A 19280-nucleotide genomic window follows, 5' to 3' on the forward strand; every position below is an offset into this window, starting at 1 on the left:
TGTCTTCTTTAACAGCCCACAGGAAAATAAAAGGACTCAGTTAAAATTGAAACCGAAAATATATAATTTGATGTGGTTTAGAAATCAGAATTGCCAGGCAGCAGTGGGCAAGCCTTTAATCTCGGGAAGCAGAGGCAGTTGGATCTCTGAGTTCAAGGCCATTCTGGTCTACCTAGAGAGTTCCAAGATAGCTGGGGCTATTACACACACACACACACACACACACACACACCTGTCTCAAACAAACAAACAAACAAACAAACAAAAGAGATGAAGCTCAGAGAGATCCTCTTGCCTTTGTTTACCAGATGCTGGAATCACAGGCGCGCCCACTGAGTCCATTTTACATGTGGGAAATAGCTCACTGGCCTGCTTTTCTTGGTTTTTCTTAGGACCTTCTCCTCGAATGTGTTAAGATTTAATTTCTAGATAATAGTAACGTAGTCTAGTCGATGGGAATTGCTTGTAGCATGTGTTGTAAGAAACTGGTGTGTTGAAATTATGGATAAGAAAAGCAGACCCAAGACTATTCCCATAATCCAGGGAAGAAGACTTCGTAAAGTTACGGATCTTAGTTATTTTAAACACATGTAAGAAAATAATGCTTTAAAATAGTTTCTTATTCCATATATTTATCTTTTAAACTTTCAAATTTAGATGAAATAACTTATTTGTCCTTAAACTTAAGTAAACATTTTAATTTATTATTATAATGCAATTTTAAGTTCAATTTTTAACCTGTCTTATTTAAAATGGATTTGATCAGGTTTAAGAGTTGTGCCTATGTAAGTTTCACTTATACAATTTTCTAGAAGAGCTGAATGAAGCATTCTTAACATTTTAGAATTAGTCCAAATTATACTTTAAAAGTTTTCATTTACATGACTTTTGATCCAAGAATATTTTAAAATCATTTTCTTGCAATAGTAAGGTTATATGGAATTTATATTTATTTTTACAAAGATAAAAGTAAGAATTCATATTATAACCTTATCCATGCCTTAAATAAAGCATCATCTGACATTAAAATATAATGATGACAGAATATTCTTACCACTTATGCATAAATGTGACTTCTTACAATCAGGTACCTGAGTCTCACCTGTTCCCCTTTATGAAAACTTGTGCTACAGGCCTGTAGCTAGCATGGACTGCAGGTCAGACTTTCAGTGGGTAATTTTTTTTCTAGCTTAGCAAATTTAGAAACCACAAGAATGTAACAATGTGTTCGAAAAACTGAATGATAAAGTATTTGTAAATTTAGGCTTCATTACTAATTTAATCTGCTCTTGAAAAAAAATAGTTTACCAGTAATACAGCTATCTTTTCTTTTTCTTCTTTAACATTTTTATTTTCCCTTTTAGGATCCCAAACGTCATTTGGAAGAACATGTGGATGTGCTTATGACTTCAAATATTGTCCAGTGTTTGGCCGCAATGTTGGATACTGTTGTATTTAAATAAAGTGACGTAGAGAGCTGTCAGTGGCGCTCTGAGTGTATCGTCCTTCTTCGTTCCCAATGCTCACAGTTAAGGGAACTGAAGGTGATCTGGTGATGTGTGAGACACCTGTGCCACCTCCCATCTCAGTTGTGCACTCGCTTCTGTTTATTTTGTCCGGGTTTTGCAGATTCCAAAGTTGTTCAGGAATACATCAAAGTGAACAAATTTTGTTAAGATCCCATTTACTATTTGAAAAAAATCAGTAGCACAAATATATTTTGATTGTTGCTTACAAAATAAAATACATTTACAATCCATGTCTCCCGAGGTCTTTTTGGCACTGGGTGGAAGTGACAGAGTAACATTTGACAGCGCTTTGGAAATCTCACACAAAGCTATGTTTCTCTTTGCGTTTTGAAATCTAATAACACATAACACATCACTGTGATAACAAAACTTCGCAAATTAATGATTGCCATTAGTGAGTGGCTTCCTCATTAGTGAGTAACCCAGATAAAATGCTGAGGTTTTTTTTTTTAAGCCTTTCTCTCAATCCAACATTGTATATTCATATCTTAACATTACACTTTCAGGATTTCAGAAAACTACATTTGAAAGATAGGCAATTTTATTTTAAACTATCACAAATGAAGAATATATTCTATGAACAGTTTCTAGTATAGTATATTCTATGAAGCTGTCTAGGAGTTGACGGCTGGAAAGACCACTAGATTTTCATGTAACTCGGTGGTAGAAGGTATATGTTTCCTTCAAAGGTAAATGGGGAGGAAAAAGCCTAGTGTAAATGAATACCATGAGTTTGGAAACAGTGATTTAGTTTTCTTTCCTGAATTGTTTGAAGTACTCAGCGGTTGATACCATAGTACTGATTATTAGCAGTTATCATAGCTCCTCATCAGTTATCATAGCAGTTATCATAGCTCCTCAAGTGAACAGAGAACCCTGCCCTCCTCGTCAATACTTACTCAGAAACAACTTACTGAGTACTCCAAGCAGTATCTAACAGTATGGAGACAAATATTTAATTCTGGGTTGTGTCCTTGTAAACATACAGGCCAAAATATTTCTCATTCTTTGTTAAAGGAGGATTATTCTGGGTAACTTTGGATTTCACCGACTAGCATTCCATGAGTGCCATAGTACACCAGATACTGTCCTAATAAACAGCTCCATCTATGCACTTAACCATCTGATGACATTGTCAGAAATTGGAGGTAGAATTGTTTACGTTTCCAATGTGTTTCAATGGATTATTTTTTCCTTTTTTCTGGTTGAATGAGATGCTGTGGGCACTTCCTGCATGTCCTGTCTTAAATGTAGTGATAGGGTCTTGTTAACTGCAACATTAAGTCGTCAGGATTGCACATGATCTTTTAAAACTAAAAAAGTGGAGTGTCGAATGTTCCCTTTGGACTATTTCGCACTTATGGGAACCTTTTTTTTTCCTTCCTCCCTCTCTCCCTGCTCCCCCCCCCCCCTTACTTTCTTTTTAAATACAGGGTTTTCACCGTTTATAATTAATGACAACTTTCACAGATATTGGAGGATTATTTAGAATTAGATTTTGTGTGTATGTGTGTGTGGTGTGTTTTAAATTGAGTATGTCCTTTTAAAAGAGAGAGATGTAAGTATTTCTAGGCCTGGGTTCAGTACTCAGGCTAAGTTAGATTTTGTGGCTGTCAGGGCTTGCCATGCACCTGGCTTGCTCTTACTTAACCTGTGGGCTTCCTTGATTCCCCAGTACTACCTCCTGCCCTCCTGCCCTCCTGCCCCTTCATGTTGAAAACAGTATCAGCTTCAGTACCTTGACATAATCCCTCATACCAAAAATCATTTGTCTGTTTTTATATTTTTAAGTAATCAAAATCAGGTTGTTCTAATAGACACTCAGTGAACACCTTGATCTAGTAACCACTTTATCAGCAGCCTGATTATGAAACACAAGCAGTGAGGAGTTGAAGCTGCAGAGATGTAACTACACACTATTCAAATGATCTCCCTGGAAGCTCTTATACACAGTCCAAGCCCCTCCCTAAACCTAAGCTTAACACGAAGTTGGTAGAGTCCTCATTTTCCTTGTGAATATACACCAATTTCAAGGCAAAGCCTGTATGTGAGGAACCACTAGGTTTTGGGGCTGATTATTGAAAATGGGTCACAGTGCTTATTCACCTCCAAATTTAAAAACTAACAAATGTGCATTCCTTTTCTACCCTCTTTACACTTAGATGGGCAGTTTTTGATTCCTTGTGTTTTTAAGAAGCCAGTTCTGAGTGTCCAGGATAGCAAAAGGCTTCCAAAACCTCAGGTGGTCTGTCACCTTCATATATGTACTTGAGGCTTTGTGTCCTGTTCAAGGGGCAAGATGAGGTGAGAAGCAGGAGGGTGAGGAGAGGCACTTGGTGACAGGAGCCAATGTTACCCGCAGAGGAGGACACAACCAGGTAAAATGGGACAAAAGTAGCAGCAAAGATTGAGGGAAACATCAAATGTCATCACACATATTCACCCCACCAACAACAACCTGGGTACTCCAATTCTGCCTCAAAGGCTAAAATCCAACTGGATAGGAGCTGAGATTTGCTTTCAAAGGGAAACCGGGTCTAACATTATTTTTCTCCCAGAAAATTGCTTCTACTTGATTCTTAGACATCTGATCATCAACCTGTCCGGCCTATGGCCACCAGTGCCAGGTCTTGCTCCTGTGCCCTGTGGGAGGCTGCAGCTGGTACCCTCTGCAGCCACAGCGCCAAGCCTCCGAGGGAGGTGGTGCAGTCTGCTCAGTGCTGGCCGCTGCAGACCAAACTCCAGCACATCTTGAATCTGTTAACTCTTTTCTGACCATACCCAAGTTCCACCCAGCTTTGAACTCTGCTGCTCTGGCGGGGCTACTCAGACTGAAGGCTTGAAGGCAGAGGCACCATCTGGAGGAGATAGATTCCCAGACCCAGCCTGCCTGAGGCATGGGTGGAGTGTGAGCCTCTCGGTCCTGAGCCAGACAGGTCGCCTGGCACTCTCTTAGTCCCCCTGAGCTCACCACCTTGCTGGCCGAGCTGAGCTAAGCCCGGGGTTGGCTCTGCTTTTCTGCACCTCTTGCCTTCAGGGTTGGCCATGCCTGGACACAAGCATGAGCTCTGGGTTTATAGATCTCAGGCTCTCTTGGCTCGAGGCCGAAGGCTAGCCGCCTGTGAAAGCAGGTACTAGATCTTTTCTCTCTATACCTCAGAGTTGCTTGGGGCCTCGTATTACTTGTGCCAAAATCTCTTTACATCGATTCTTTTCGCTAATCCTCTTTTAAAAATTACTGGCATGGGTTCTTTTTCTCTCCCTCTGGATTATGTAAACATTACACACACACACACACACACACACACACACACACACACACACACACACACACACCACACCAGTCAGTAAGATCATCGCATTGACACCGCTTCCACTCTGTCTCCCCAGATCAACGCTTCTAGAGAACCCATTTGCACTGGGGACTCAGCCCTCTCTTTTTCCTGGCGAGGCTTATGAACCTGTCACCAAGCCAGTGCCTCGGAAAGGAGGAAGTGCGGTGGGGCTCAAAGGATACATGGCGCCCGCCCCCAGCTAGCTGCTCTTCAGATGATCTGCAACCAAGTTGGCTGATAAAATATTTAGTAACGACCCAGTAAACATGACTGCAAATACATTAAAGCACTTCAGCGCGACAGCTTATGATTATTTCAAAACTTAAAAAGGAGATCATAGATTGTCACTGTTTCTGTACCCCTGCCGGAAACCGAACCTTCCCGAGGTGGGTTGCTGGGTGGGTTAACTGCTTTGCCTCCTCTTCTCCTCTCTTAACGCTGTGGCTTTCAGCGGCAGAGGTTTGTTTATTTATTTATTTACTCGTGTAGTTTAAAGGTGGGGGAGGGGGCGGCAAGGACACGCAATACCGATTCAACAAAGCACAGGCTCAGGTGTGTGTGCTTCTGTGTATTAACTGGAAAAGACAGACTCTGGAAGTTTTACAGGGCGAGAAGAGGCCACCGGCTCGCGCTTTGTATACTTTGCACTTGAAATCGTTACATTCAACTGAATATTTGGCTCATTCAGATCCGAAAAGTCTCCTAGCATCATCGAATTCCCTCCTCCGCCCCTCCTCTCTAAAGAGAGGGGGGGGGGTAAGGAACTGTTTAGTAAATTGCACATCTTTGAATCTTCCTGAAGCAGTGGTCACAAAGCTTAAAGGTGACATAACAGAGCTCACGTAAACCAACACACTTTCCCCACCCCCCAAGCCAACAATAAAATCATCCCCTTCAATTTGCCATGATCGTCGCGACCAGGAGCCAGGTGATTATCCTAATTAATGTCTATCTAATTAAATTACTGTCAGCAGCTAACCAATGGCAAGAGCCGTTTCATCGGCTGCATAAGCAGCAAGATCAAAAGTGAGCCTTTTCTGATTGCTGCATAGTGTCAATTGGCCAATCTCTTCTCCCAGGGAAAAAAAAAAGTAAATCAAACCTTTGAGAAGCATTTGCTGGTTGAAGTGCTTTCTGTCTAGTGAGGGGTCTGTGGATTCCTAGTGTATGATAAACAGGACTTTAAAACCCAGGGACGGGAGGGCCAGCGTTCAGGTTCTAGAGCTATGCAGCTGGAGCATTGCCTCTCTCCTTCTATCATGCTCTCCAAGAAATTTCTCAATGTGAGCAGCAGCTACCCACATTCGGGCGGATCTGAGCTTGTCTTGCATGATCATCCCATTATCTCGACCACTGACAACCTGGAGAGAAGTTCACCTTTGAAAAAAATTACCAGGGGGATGACGAATCAGTCAGATACAGACAATTTTCCTGACTCCAAGGACTCACCAGGGGACGTCCAGAGAAGTAAACTCTCTCCTGTCTTGGACGGGGTCTCTGAGCTTCGTCACAGTTTCGATGGCTCTGCTGCAGATCGTTACCTACTCTCTCAGTCCAGCCAGCCACAGTCTGCGGCCACCGCTCCCAGTGCCATGTTCCCGTACCCCAGCCAGCACGGACCGGCGCATCCCGCCTTCTCCATCGGCAGCCCCAGTCGCTACATGGCCCACCACCCGGTCATTACCAACGGAGCTTACAACAGCCTGCTGTCCAACTCTTCGCCGCAGGGCTACCCCACGGCCGGCTACCCCTACCCACAGCAGTACGGCCACTCCTACCAAGGAGCCCCTTTCTACCAGTTCTCCTCCACCCAGCCCGGGTTGGTGCCCGGCAAGGCGCAAGTATACCTGTGCAACAGGCCACTTTGGCTGAAATTTCATCGGCATCAAACGGAGATGATCATCACTAAACAGGGAAGGTAATGCTACTTTCTTGGCTGCCGCTGTTCCAGGCGTGACCCTGGGCGAACGCACCCAAGTTGTGACCGCCGGGCAGCGACTATGTGGGGTCGGGGAGCGGAGTGGAGAGGCGCTCGGGTGCGTCCTGGAGTTGGCTGGTTTTGGAAAAGGGGAATGTGGAAGGGATAATAACCACCGTGATGTTGGTGGCGGGGAGCCTGCTGTGCCAATGCGGTCGGAGAACCAGTCAGTGGCTAGAGCACGACGGAGAGCCGCGGCCGCTCCTAGGCATTCAGAGCGACGCATCAAAGCTGGCCCGAGCCGACAGGTGGAGAAGCAGGCCGCCACCGGCTCTCCACCGAGCACTGATCCCTGTTGGTCCCCCACTGCAGAGCGCTCGCTGCTCTTCCCGACTTCGGCCCTACGTCTTCCCTTCTCCCACTACCCCCTTTCCTAGATCAGCAGACATTTCGTTCAGACACGCGGCGAGGACAAGTTTTGCTTAGCTTTCTGGCGCCCCGCTTCTTGCATTTAATCTTTAACATTTATTTTCCCTTTCCCCCCTTGTTTTCTCTCTCTTCTTAATTTAAACAGGCGCATGTTTCCCTTTTTGAGTTTTAACATTTCTGGTCTCGATCCCACCGCTCATTACAATATTTTTGTGGATGTGATTTTGGCGGATCCCAATCACTGGAGGTTTCAAGGAGGCAAATGGGTTCCTTGTGGCAAAGCGGACACCAATGTGCAAGGCAAGTCCTTCCAATTAACACGTTTTCTTGACACTTATTTAGGTGAGAATGATTAATTAAAGCCTTTTGTGGACTGGCTCGAGCGACTTTTTAAAAACGGTCGGCCAATGACTTCCTAAAGAAGAGAGGGACAGGGGACAGACAGAAAGGGGAGGATTATGCAAAAGCTATTTTAATCATTCCTAGTTAATGGGAAGAAATCGCGGCTTTAAAAAAAAAAGCCCAGCTAATGGTCCTCTCTGTGAAGGTGTGTGTGTGTGTGTGTGTGTGTGTGTGTGTGTGTGTGTGTGTGTGATATGGTACAGAGTTGGGACTGGACAGTAAAGCTATTTTAATAATTCCCAGTTAAGAGAAGAAAGTATGTCCCCCCAAAAACAGGTAATGGGTTTCATTGTTGAATGAGGTGTGTGTGTGTGTGTGTGTGTGTGTGTTTTATGTGCTAAGGAGTTGGGACTGGGCAGTGCCCAGAGCAGCATATGTAAACAAGCTATTTCTTTATTAAGGAAACCGGGTCTATATGCATCCGGATTCCCCCAACACTGGGGCTCACTGGATGCGGCAAGAAATCTCTTTTGGAAAATTAAAACTTACCAACAACAAGGGAGCATCAAACAACAATGGGCAGGTCAGTCTCTCTCTCTCTCTCTCTCTCTCTCTCTCTCTCTCTCTGACACACACCCTTCTTCAGTTTACAGCAGCACAAAAACACGGTAGAATTTATTTCCATCAATGAAAACTTCAAAAATCATAATTCTGCCTCCCCAAAACATATTTAATCCACAAAGTTGTTCTCTTTGCCTCATATCTGACCTTATTCTGGGATTTGCCTTTCCAAAAGCAAATGCTGGTTGATTTTGGAAGGAATCAGTTGAGATTTGTAGGTTGTGAAAAATCTTTGTTCCTCTTCTAAGGAGGAAAGAAAGGGACAGAACATTGGCAGTCGGGCTTGGTTTTCCCCAGTGCCCAGAGGATCCTGGCTTCCAAAGGTACCCGGGCCAGTGTGTCCAGGCCACCCGGTCGCCAGGAGATGAGTCCCACGGCTAGTCTGGAGCAGCGGCCTCCAGTTGGCTCAGCCCGACCCAGAGCGAGCCCCGAGGCTGGTGCGAACAGGCGCGCGGTAAAGGCGCTCTCCTTTCTCTTCGCCGGACAGATGGTGGTTTTACAGTCCCTGCACAAGTACCAGCCCCGTCTGCACGTGGTGGAAGTGAATGAGGATGGCACAGAGGACACCAGCCAGCCAGGCCGAGTCCAGACGTTCACTTTTCCGGAGACTCAGTTCATCGCTGTCACCGCCTACCAGAACACGGATGTAAGGAGGCTCGGGGCTGGGCATGGGCGAGTGGTACCTCCAAATCCCTTAGTCCTCCATCACTCAGTTCAGACTAGCCTAGGCCACAGCTGGCCCTACAGCAAGGTTTAGGGTAGGGGCCTGCTAGGCCCTTCCTCCAGATACCAAGCTGGTGGGAAAGCTCTGCCAGCTTGCTTCCAGCTCCAAAATACCGATGCGATGCCCCAGCTGTGTTTTGCATACCTATTTCCAGGACCAGTGCTTTTCAAGCTTTAGTTTGGTCCTCAAACTAGAATACGTTAAAGCGTGTGTTTTCTTCCTTTCAAAAATGTTTTTTTTTTTTTTCCTCCCAGGATCTACCCTGTGAATTCTATTAGCAAGCCATGAAATCTAAAATAAAGTGTTTCTAAAATCTCGGAAACTGGTGGCTAAAAGGAGAGTTCAAAACAGAAAAGAGATTAGTACATACAGACAGATTTGTAGACATGAGTGTGTGGAGGCTAGTAAAGTAAAATTACAGGGACGGATGCAATTTTCTAGCATTCAAACTCTCTAAGTATTTGCAAAAGTTGATTTTAGTAGCAGTTGTGACTCTAGAGGTATAAAAGTTCTGTGTTTTGTCATGTAAGTGAGAATATCAGAAATGAAATAATTATTTCAAATCAACCTAATTTTGAGATGCAGTTTACAGTTTTTGTTTGTTTGCTTGTTTGGGGTGAGGAGTTGAGAATCAGAATTAGCCCATTTAAAAGAAAATACCTGGTTAAACTCTTGAAAACAGTAATGAGTTAAAGTTTTAAAGGGCTTTTAAAATGACTATTTGAATCAAATTATAGCACACAGGAGTGCTAACTGAAATGCTTTTAGGTATTATTAATTTAAACCTGGTTCTCATAACATTCCCGATACCTTATCACTTTCCTTTCCTGCTAGTCTCTTAAATTTTTGTTAGAGAACTTTGCTATTTAGTGACTCAGTAGACCCAAGTTCCTGCCAAATGGCAGATGATATATATATTCTCAAACACACACCTTCTTGTGTAGAAGATGAGGCCACAATCTCTCTTTCTTCTCCTTTTTCAGATTACACAACTAAAAATAGATCATAACCCCTTTGCAAAAGGATTTCGAGATAACTATGACACGTAAGTAGTTTTACATGTTTTTCTTTTCTTTTTTTTCTCAGATGCTGAATTGGCAATTAGCCTAGGGTCTATTGTTGTGTTTAAGGATTTTGAAAGCCAAACTGTGTAAGAAAATCGTTGGCGATCCCCCCCCCCCCCCCATCCTTAGTTTGTTGGTTCCCTCTCTGGTGACCTCGTGGCTTGGTATTTGTGTGATTTTGGTTAAAAGTTTCCTGTACTCATTTGTAGCTTTCTTTCAAATTCCAAAGTTGTTGGCAGTCTCTGGTGTTGGCGGCTTCTGGTGTTGGCTGGCTGGCTAGGGACTCTGCCCTGGTCCCCCCAACGCATGCTGTCTGTGTAACTGCAGATGCTCAGCTTAGATTGTCTGTCTGAACCGGGCAGTTCTGCCTGAAAGTGCACGTGGCTCCCTCCAGCAGTTGTTACCGTCTCCTTGGCATCTGTGACTTTTATTTACCCATTTTCAAGTTTTATGTGAAAGCATTTCCTGTGAAGTTACTATGGACTGAATAAAAATTTGCCTTCACCAGGCAAGTTTGTGAGCAGAGCTTAACTTCCAGTCACCACAGGCTCTGGGCAGCGCTGAGACATGGTTGCCTCTTATTTGTAAGCTTCAGAAGAAAAATGTCTTTGCTTAATTTTTGCATCTGTGGTTTGATTAAATGTGTTGGTTCTCCTTCTTCAGCCGCCTCCCTCCCGCCCTGCCCAGTACCTATCTCTATGTCTTCTTCAGAGCAAGGCTGTCCTCTGGGACAGCAATAGGTGTAAACTGAATGCTTTCTAGATTTGTTCTGGGATTTTTACTCACGGACCATAGTCCTAAGAGTTTTCAGATAGTGTCATACAGCAAAATGCAAAGTGGGGTTGCACAATTCACCTTCTTTCTTATGACTAGAAAACATAAAGGAAAAATATGCACTTTAATTTTCTGGCTTTGGGATAAAGCTAAAGTATTTAGTCTTTGACTAGGAATAGGTTAAATGTGTGGGGAAAGAGACAGGCAGCCCTTCAGCCCATTCTGAAAATGTCCAACTGAGAAAGTCAGTGATGTCTCCTAGTTCCAACTTTCTTCAGTATCCCCCAAAAGCAGTTCAAAGGAACCCAGCCTCCTGAACATGATTCTATGGAATAAAACGTTGCCACTCCAGGTCTTAAAACACAAAGAGAAAGGTGGGCCCAAGCTAGTGGGAAGAATGTGGCCCACAGACTAGAGATGCTGGAAGAGAGTTCTATAGACTTTAAGCTTTTAATTCTGTTAAGAACATCTGTTCATAGCATTTATTTTGCACAAATCAATTCAGCAATCCCAAGTGGTCCAACACCTGGATGGACATCTAAACTATCTTTCCCAGACTGCTTTTTTCTTTTAACAAATATTGTGGTGGTAAACAGAGAAGATATTTGTACCTTGTTAATCCTTTCTCTTCCTAGCTCTCTCCACTTTTTTTTTTTTTAATTTGAAACTTAATTCAAGTTTCAGGAGAGGGTTTTTTTTGGGGGGGGGAGGAGAAGGGGGTACATAATGCACCTGAGCAGACACAGCTACTCTCATCTGCCCCTCTTCCGTGGCTGCCTTCTGTTAGATGAGCCACCTCCTTTCTTAGATCCATGTAACTTTCCCATCTGCATAAAACTAATTCCTGGGTTTGGGGGAATGAGAGAGAGTGGAGTAGATTTAGCAATCTCTTTCCTCCATAAGGTTGGTAATGTGGGCCTTGTTGGATCAGAGAGCAATGTGGGAGGGTGTGAGGGTTCAGATGATTCTAGAAGGTTGCTTGGCCACACCCTGGGGAGTTTTCTCCCCTTGGGGTTCAGATCTGACAATACTGAGGCACTCTTTCAAATAGTGTTGACTAAAGATGCAAACACTTATGTGTGAGCTAAATAAAGAGAGGTATGTGTGTATATGTGTGAGGAAACACTTATCCAACTTCAAGTCGAATGGGATCTCCTAGACCCATTAATAAATATTTATTTTATCTAAAGTAATTCCCCCAAACACAATCTCTCTTTATTAGCGGGCAAATTCTCAAACTTTCCGTTGCCTCGGTTTCCTCATCAGGAAAGTGGAGTCATACATAGCACCCAAGAGGATTGCTGTGAGCTACATAAATCTATCTGTGCTCATGTAAATAATTTCTATCTGCACAGTCAGGCACAACTAAACTCTGTGAGGGTTGGCTGTTATGAGTGGTAGGCTGTTTGATGGAGGGTGATAACTGTAAGTTTCTCCAGAGAGTCTTTCTCTTCCACTTTTCCTTCTAGCAATGGGCCAAAAGCTGAGTAGAAAAGATGAGAGGAAAGTACACTGCTTTCTAAAGAATTTTATTGATCAACGAGTCTTTCTTCCAAGTAGTAGTTTCTTGTTTGCTTGCATTAGTAGAGTTGGGAGTTAAAGGGCGTACATAAGGGAAAGACAAAAAAGTATTCCAGCAGCAATCCTACGGGCTCTGAAGGCCAGTGGAAGTCAGCCTTTGAGAGATTACCTGGACATATCGGTCCCCAACCTCCCCATGCTGATTTCCCCTCTGGGGATTTCTTAAACTACCCAGAAAAAGAAAAGGAATTGTCTGAACAACTCAATGGACCCAGGAGGCCTTAAATGGGTGGAGAGAGTGGGTCACTTGTTTAGAAATTTCACTCAGAAATTTATCAGTGAGGAAAGGCCCAAAGGGCAAATAGCACCTTGGTGTCTGGCTAACTCAGCCATCATGTGAGCACAACTGCTGGCTAAGTGGATTTAGGCCCCATCTTGGTCCCGGTGCATTTAGATGGAACAGGGGACGATGGATGACCTCCAGTCTTCACTTTTCGTCCCGCTCAGGTTCTAGGAGGTGAACTGGTATCTGTGCAGTTCAGGCCAGGGAACTTGCGGGTGTGTGACCTCTGTCATCTGCAAACTGTATGGCCAGCGGCAACCTACAGTCGGTGTGCGGGTGGGCAAAAACTAGAGGTGGCTTTCCCTCCAGGACCCCAAAGGGACCTCCGCGCCATCCCTCGGTTCTCTCTGTCTCCCTCCCCCCAGGATCTACACGGGCTGCGACATGGACCGCTTGACCCCGTCGCCCAACGACTCTCCGCGCTCGCAGATCGTGCCCGGCGCCCGCTACGCCATGGCCGGCTCTTTCCTGCAAGACCAGTTCGTGAGCAACTACGCCAAGGCCCGCTTCCACCCGGGCGCCGGCGCGGGTCCCGGGCCGGGCACGGACCGCAGCGTGCCGCACACCAACGGGCTGCTGTCCCCGCAGCAGGCCGAGGACCCGGGCGCGCCGTCGCCGCAGCGCTGGTTCGTCACGCCGGCCAACAACCGGCTGGACTTCGCGGCCTCGGCCTACGACACGGCCACGGACTTCGCCGGCAACGCGGCCACGCTGCTGTCGTATGCGGCCGCGGGCGTGAAGGCGCTGCCCTTGCAGGCCGCGGGCTGCACGGGCCGCCCGCTCGGCTACTACGCCGACCCTTCGGGCTGGGGCGCGCGCAGCCCCCCGCAGTACTGCGGCGCCAAGTCGGGCTCCGTGCTCCCCTGCTGGCCCAACAGCGCCGCGGCCGCCGCGCGCATGGCCGGCGCCAACCCCTATCTGGGCGAGGAGGCCGAGGGCCTGGCGGCCGAGCGCTCGCCGCTGGCGCCCGCCGCCGAGGACGCCAAGCCCAAGGACCTGTCCGACTCCAGCTGGATCGAGACGCCCTCCTCCATCAAATCCATCGACTCCAGCGACTCGGGGATTTACGAGCAGGCCAAGCGGAGGCGGATCTCGCCGGCTGACACGCCGGTGTCTGAGAGCTCGTCCCCGCTCAAGAGCGAGGTGCTGGCCCAGCGGGACTGCGAGAAGAACTGCGCCAAGGACATAGGCGGCTACTATGGCTTCTACTCGCACAGCTAGGCCGCCAGCCCGCTCGCCCGCCCGCCCGTGCCCCCGGCCCCCCAGCTCGGCCCCACGTCCTCCTTCCCAGGCCCGTTCTAGCGCACTCGCTCTTTCACTTGACCCTCGATGACCGTCTGCGGGGATAAGTGCAGGTCTCTCACTATGATTTTAAAACTCTTCTTTTTTCTTTCTTTCTTTCTCTCTACACAGCCTTCTCTGCAGTTAGCGCACCGACCTTGAACCTGGCTGTAAACCTTGTGGTTTTCCAACTTTTCGTCTGTGAGGTTATGATCCTCCCTGTCTTTTTTCCACCCCCTTCTCCTTGCCCCACTCATCCTCTCCTTTCTCTTGGAATGAAACTCTTCAACTTTAGGAGACCTGGGCAATCCTGCCAGGCAGCAGCGATTCCGACCCGCCTTGTCTTGGCCTCCCTATTTAACCATAGGATGTTGACTCTAGAACCTGCACCCACCCAGCGCGTCCTTTCTTATACCCGAGTGGATGGATGGATGGATGGATGGATGGTAGGGATGTTAATACTTTTAGTGGAACAAAGCCTGTGAAATGATTGTATATAGTGTTAATTTATTGTAACGAATGGCTAGTTTTTATTCTCATTGTCAAGGCACAAAACCAGTTCACGCTTAACTTTTTATTCCTTTCCTTTCTTCTCCTTTTCTTTTTCTCCTCTCATTCTTTCTCTTCTCCCACACCCTTTGTTTTCTTGTGAGTTATTAAAGATATTCTAAGAGGCTCTGGAAACACGAAGCACTTCATAGTGGTGGCTTTCTCACTTCTCAGTTCGTTGCATGATGTAACCACTGTGTGCCCTGGTGCACACAATGTAGCTAAGGAGAATCCACCTGAACACCTGTAAAAGCTAGTTGTCTGTTCCTAGGCGAGTCGAGTAAGTGACACGATGCCTGCCAGGCGGACTTAACTGGAGTTCTATGTGTTTCTCCCTTCCTTCTAAATGGAATGGCCCCACATCAGCAATATTATTTTGCCTTATTTGTTTTTCCCCAAAGTGCCAAATCCATTACTGGTCTGTGCAGGTGCCAAATATGCTGATAAACTGTTTCTGACTATCTTTTCAGACCCCACTCCACCTTTATATGCTGTAAATCTTTGTAATGAGTAATCTACTAATGATATAGATGACTGAATTGTTGGTAACTATAGTGTAGTCTAGTGAAGATGAATTGTGTGAGTTGTATATTTTACTGCATTTTAGTTTGAAAAACGATTCCCCCACCACTTAGAGACAGCTGAAATTTGACTTTCTTGGGAAAACACTAGCATTATTGCAAGTAAGACTGATTCCCCCCAAGTCTTGTTATATTTGATAAGGAGCATTAATCCCCCTGGAAATAGATTAGTAGGATTTCTAATGTTGTGTAGCAAACTTATACTTTTTTTGTACTTTAAAATCAATGTGAAATATGCATCATACACAATATTCAATCTAGATTCCAGTCTATGGGGGGATTTGTCCTAATAGGAATTCAGGGTCTAAACGTGGGTATACTTTGGCTCTCCTGTAAATCAAATGTTGTGATTTTTTATATTTGTTTTGTTTTGTCTGTGAATTGAATAATTTATACAAGTACACACTCCACTGAGAATCGTTTTGTTTTCTGCTCGTTTGTATCGTCTGTGTATAACAAGTAAAATAAATCTGGTAAAATGCTAAATATGGTGTTGAGAGCAGTTTACAGTTTGCAAAGAATTATTATAGGTTATGGCTTTTAGGGGTTAAGCAAGACTAGCCCCTCTTCCTAGCTCTGGGCAGTCTGACAGTAGCCACTTCCTACACCCGCTCTTTTATAGTACCACCAGCTATTACTTTTTTCCTATTTATTTACAGTTAGTATAGTTCTCTTTGCTGCTGTATGCCTTTTCTAGGAAAATATATAAACTGTCTTTGTCCCAGCACTCATTCTCTCCGAAGCTGAAATGACAGGACAAGGAGGGTCTGCAGCTGAGCCAAGGATTTCTTTAAAGTTCACACAGTAATTTGTGAGGCATTAGGTTAGAGTAGGGTGCAATATAAGACAAGTCAAGAGACAAACTGTTGCCTGCAGATGCTGAAGATTTGGTTTTACCAAGAGGCCTTGGAGGTGACTGGCGAATCTTTATAAATGCAAACTTGGACGGGCCTTCCTCTCAGAGAGGGAGGTCTCAGGGCATTGTTCCGGGTGAGGTGGAGAAAGACCCACAGAACCAACACAGGGAAAGGTTGTTGTTAAAGAACCGAATTCAAAATTTGCTTTGGAGAGGGGCTGGGGATTGAGGGTGATGCCTGGAGTCACCTCGGTGTCTTCTGTAAGGGGATCCTCGCTTCAGTTGCAGTTTTACCCAGGTCAGGTCCCCACCCTTGAGAGCAAATGGCAATGAGGAATTTCATGAGAAAGTTTGCAAGTCTGTCTTTACCTCATAGAGGCGACTTCTGTACTTTTGTCTCCAAAGAGGGTGATTCCTGAAAGGGACAAGAAAATGGTTCAACCTTCTCCTTTAGTCTCAGTTGGCCTGGAGGTGACAGAATCAAACTCATCAGCACCCAGAGAGTGTCCCGTGTCACCTTTGTGGTGCAACAGATGTAACGAAGCTTCAAAATTGCAATTAAAATGACAAGTCGAGGGGGAGATTTCACCGATTTGCCTTCCCTGGACAATCCCGCCACTAGACGGCGTTCCATGGAGTCTCGTGTGCCATGGAGAGGGAAAAAAATGATGACTGATTTTTTTCCTTTGTTTTTCCTTTCCCCTCTCCTCACCTAAGAAGTAAAGACGACGGGGAAAAAAAGCACCAAACATGGTGTGTGTGTATATGAGTAGGGAGAGGAGTGAGCAGTGTACTCCCGTGACCGTGCACCCGCCCCGGGCTGTGCTCGGAGCCCGCCCGCCCGCTCGCCCGCTCGCCCGCCAGCCCGCTTGGCCTGGCCCAGCAGCAGCAGCACGTGCTGCCCCGGGCCGCGTGCAGGAGCGCGCGCTCGCGGGGGCGTCAGCGCTCCAGGGCGCGTGGCCGCGGGCTGGCCGAGCGCGCGCTCCGACCCCAGACCCGCTCGCGGGAGCGCGCCGTCCCCGAGCGAGCGCCCCCTCCAACCCCCCCCCCCCCCCCCGCCGCCGCCTCCCGGGCCCCGGGTCCAGGCGAGGAGCGAGGCCCGGAGTGGTGTCAAATGCGTAAGCGAAGCCCTTAGCTTCCGAGGAGCGATTTCACAGGAACGGAGCGCCTCGTGCAGCAAAACGCGCCTTAGCTGCTCTTAGCCAGCTTCAAAAACACTGGCGAGGTCGTTTCCCTCGCAGCTCCGCCATCTGCTGTGTGGACTGAGTCAGCGTGAGGGAAAGCTGCAGCCACGCGCTCCTCTCGGGGGCCGCGTGCTTTCCGGGCCCCCTGACGGCACCCAGGCTGGGTGGCTGCGGAGCGAGGGGACCGTGGCTGCGGACGGGCGACTGGGGCCCTGGGGGCGGCCCAGGGCACGCCCCGGGTACCGGGTGGCTTTACCCAAGTCCAGGCCCGCCCGGGGATGGCCGGCCCTCGCCGTCAACTCAGTCCCCTCACTTCCCAATGGCGTCTCCACGCAAGGGAAGAAGGCAGCAGAGAGGCGAGAGCGCGCTACTCGGGTCTGCCCTCGCCCGCTTTCCGCCCCTGGCCACCCGCGCCATCTTGCAGGCCTCCAGCCTCTTCGCCCCGGTGCTGGCCATCGAGGCTGCTGGGGTCCGGAGGCGCCGCCCGGAGGCAGAACCCGCCGGGCAGAGGCGGCGGAGGTGACCCCGAGGCCGCGCGATGAGGGCCTACCCAGAGCCCAGGCCTTAGGCCTAGGCCTAAGCGAGCTGCTCAGCCTAGGCCAGCAGGAGCAGGACGGTGGGCATGCGGGTGGAGAGCAAGCCTGGGGTTCTGCTGCAGGATCAGGCTGTCACCACCTCCGGCCTCAGCACTCAATTGCCTTCAACCTCCACCAGCATTTTCATTATGATTTTTTTTTTTTGATCTGCTGGAACTTAACCCGTTTATTTCACAAATCACATTGTTCCTGGTTTTTTGGTTTTTTTTTGTTTTTTGTTTTTTGTTTTTTTAAACAAATAATGGGAAGCAATTAGCAGGTAGGAACTTAGGGCAGATGGACAACGTGATGTCCTTAAATTCTGAAGTTATATTCTCTGACAAATCCAACTGTTAATGGTTCTTACTTCCCATGTGACTCACGTTTTGAGGGGTGATAGTATTTATTCTTTTAGCACCGCAGTTTTAAAGGCTCATTTAGATCCAGGTTAGAAACAAAGCTTTATTGAACGGAGGCCACATACATTCTTAAAGAGTGTAAAACTATACTGATAGTCCGACAATGCTTGTTCATAAATGATTTTATAAAAGCATTCAACTTGGTCTCAAGTGCAGCACGTTGCGTGCGTGTGTCTCAGTAGTCAGTCACAGGGATAGAAAAAAAAGAGTGGAACCTATGATCCTGTGTTAAAACAAACCTGATTAGATTCCCTTGAAAGAAACAGCAACAATAGATAAGCTTATGTATGAACTACACAACTTTGAGGCCAGTAACTCGATTCAGATTTTAAAATATTTAATTAAGTATGTTGGCAACTGTATGGCTAATTTTAATATTGAAATGAGTAATATTGTAGCCTAATATGAAATCAGGGTTTTTGTTTTTTGTTTTTTTTTTAAATGTAGCTGGGAACTTTTAAGTATTTCAAATCTTTGTAAATTACTAAAGTCATTGAAGTTAGATTTTCTTTTCCCAGATCAAGAAAATGAGAGTCTCTCTGAGAAGACTGGCAAACAGGCAAGAGTTTAGCTATTGTCTTATATACTTAGTTTAGATCAGTTGTTTTGAGAGTTGTATGTCATTTTGCTTTCCCTCTTTGGCTTATATATTAGGTTGTCACACTTAGAGAAATATAGTCACTTGAAAGAAAGCCCCTCTGCTTTCACAGTGAAGTAAACTTGATGCTGTACAAGTCATTGGTCTCATCTGAGCTGATTATTATGTGCCTTGCGTGTATTTTACACCCACAGTATGCTTTGCAGCGGTGTTCAAGGCATGGCGTGAAAAATTTGATTTGAATAGTTCCATTAATCCAATGTGGGGGAAAAACATGGCTTAATAGACTTTCTACTGATAGCTCCCCTTCTTACTATGCTAACTCTGAAGTAAATATAAAATCTAGTATTGGGAGTATGGCATTTAAAAGACACTTGCTGGTAATATTTAATTTAATAAATATCCTAACTGTGACATTATTAGTACAGTGCAGCTGAACCACAAGCTGGTTCTTCACAGAGGTTTGACCCGTTACTTGTCACCAGATTACTTAGAAACACATCCTGCACTTTCGACTTCAGTTGTGGTTTTTAATTGTTTTGGATTTCAAGTCTTTAAAAATATCTGCACGACAGTGTTCACTGTATGTACAGAGAAGCATTTGTATTTTGTATCATGACACACCTTCTTAGTGAGG

The 19280-nt window shown here is 46.0% G+C and overlaps 2 protein-coding genes across 3 annotated transcripts in view; both read left to right on the top strand.

Moving 5' to 3' along the window:
- Positions 1-1759, top strand: part of Psmd14 (proteasome (prosome, macropain) 26S subunit, non-ATPase, 14) — an 88683-nt gene extending 86924 nt beyond the window's left edge. The window contains exon 12 of the mRNA NM_021526.2: positions 1365-1759. Within this exon, the coding sequence (NP_067501.2) occupies positions 1365-1463 (99 nt within the window). The 3' untranslated portion in view covers positions 1464-1759. The remainder of the gene's footprint in view (positions 1-1364) is intronic.
- Positions 1760-4245: 2486 nt separating this feature from the next.
- Tbr1 (T-box brain transcription factor 1) lies at positions 4246-15497 on the top strand. 2 transcript variants are annotated; one of them, XM_006499098.4, is made up of 7 exons: positions 4246-4660; positions 4920-6782; positions 7357-7511; positions 8015-8136; positions 8662-8820; positions 9882-9943; positions 12966-15497. In XM_006499098.4, exons 2-7 carry the CDS (start codon positions 6091-6093, stop codon positions 13819-13821), a joined length of 2046 nt encoding a protein of 681 aa, XP_006499161.1. In that variant the 5' UTR covers positions 4246-4660; positions 4920-6090; the 3' UTR covers positions 13822-15497. The 2 variants fall into 2 exon arrangements, with proteins under 2 accessions (XP_006499161.1, NP_033348.2); NM_009322.3 differs by lacking the exon at positions 4246-4660 and having other exon boundaries at positions 5836-6782.
- The last annotated feature ends 3783 nt before the right edge of the window (positions 15498-19280 follow it).

The sequence above is a fragment of the Mus musculus genome, chromosome 2 (assembly GCF_000001635.26).
Source record: "Mus musculus strain C57BL/6J chromosome 2, GRCm38.p6 C57BL/6J".
NCBI lineage: Eukaryota > Metazoa > Chordata > Mammalia > Rodentia > Muridae > Mus > Mus musculus.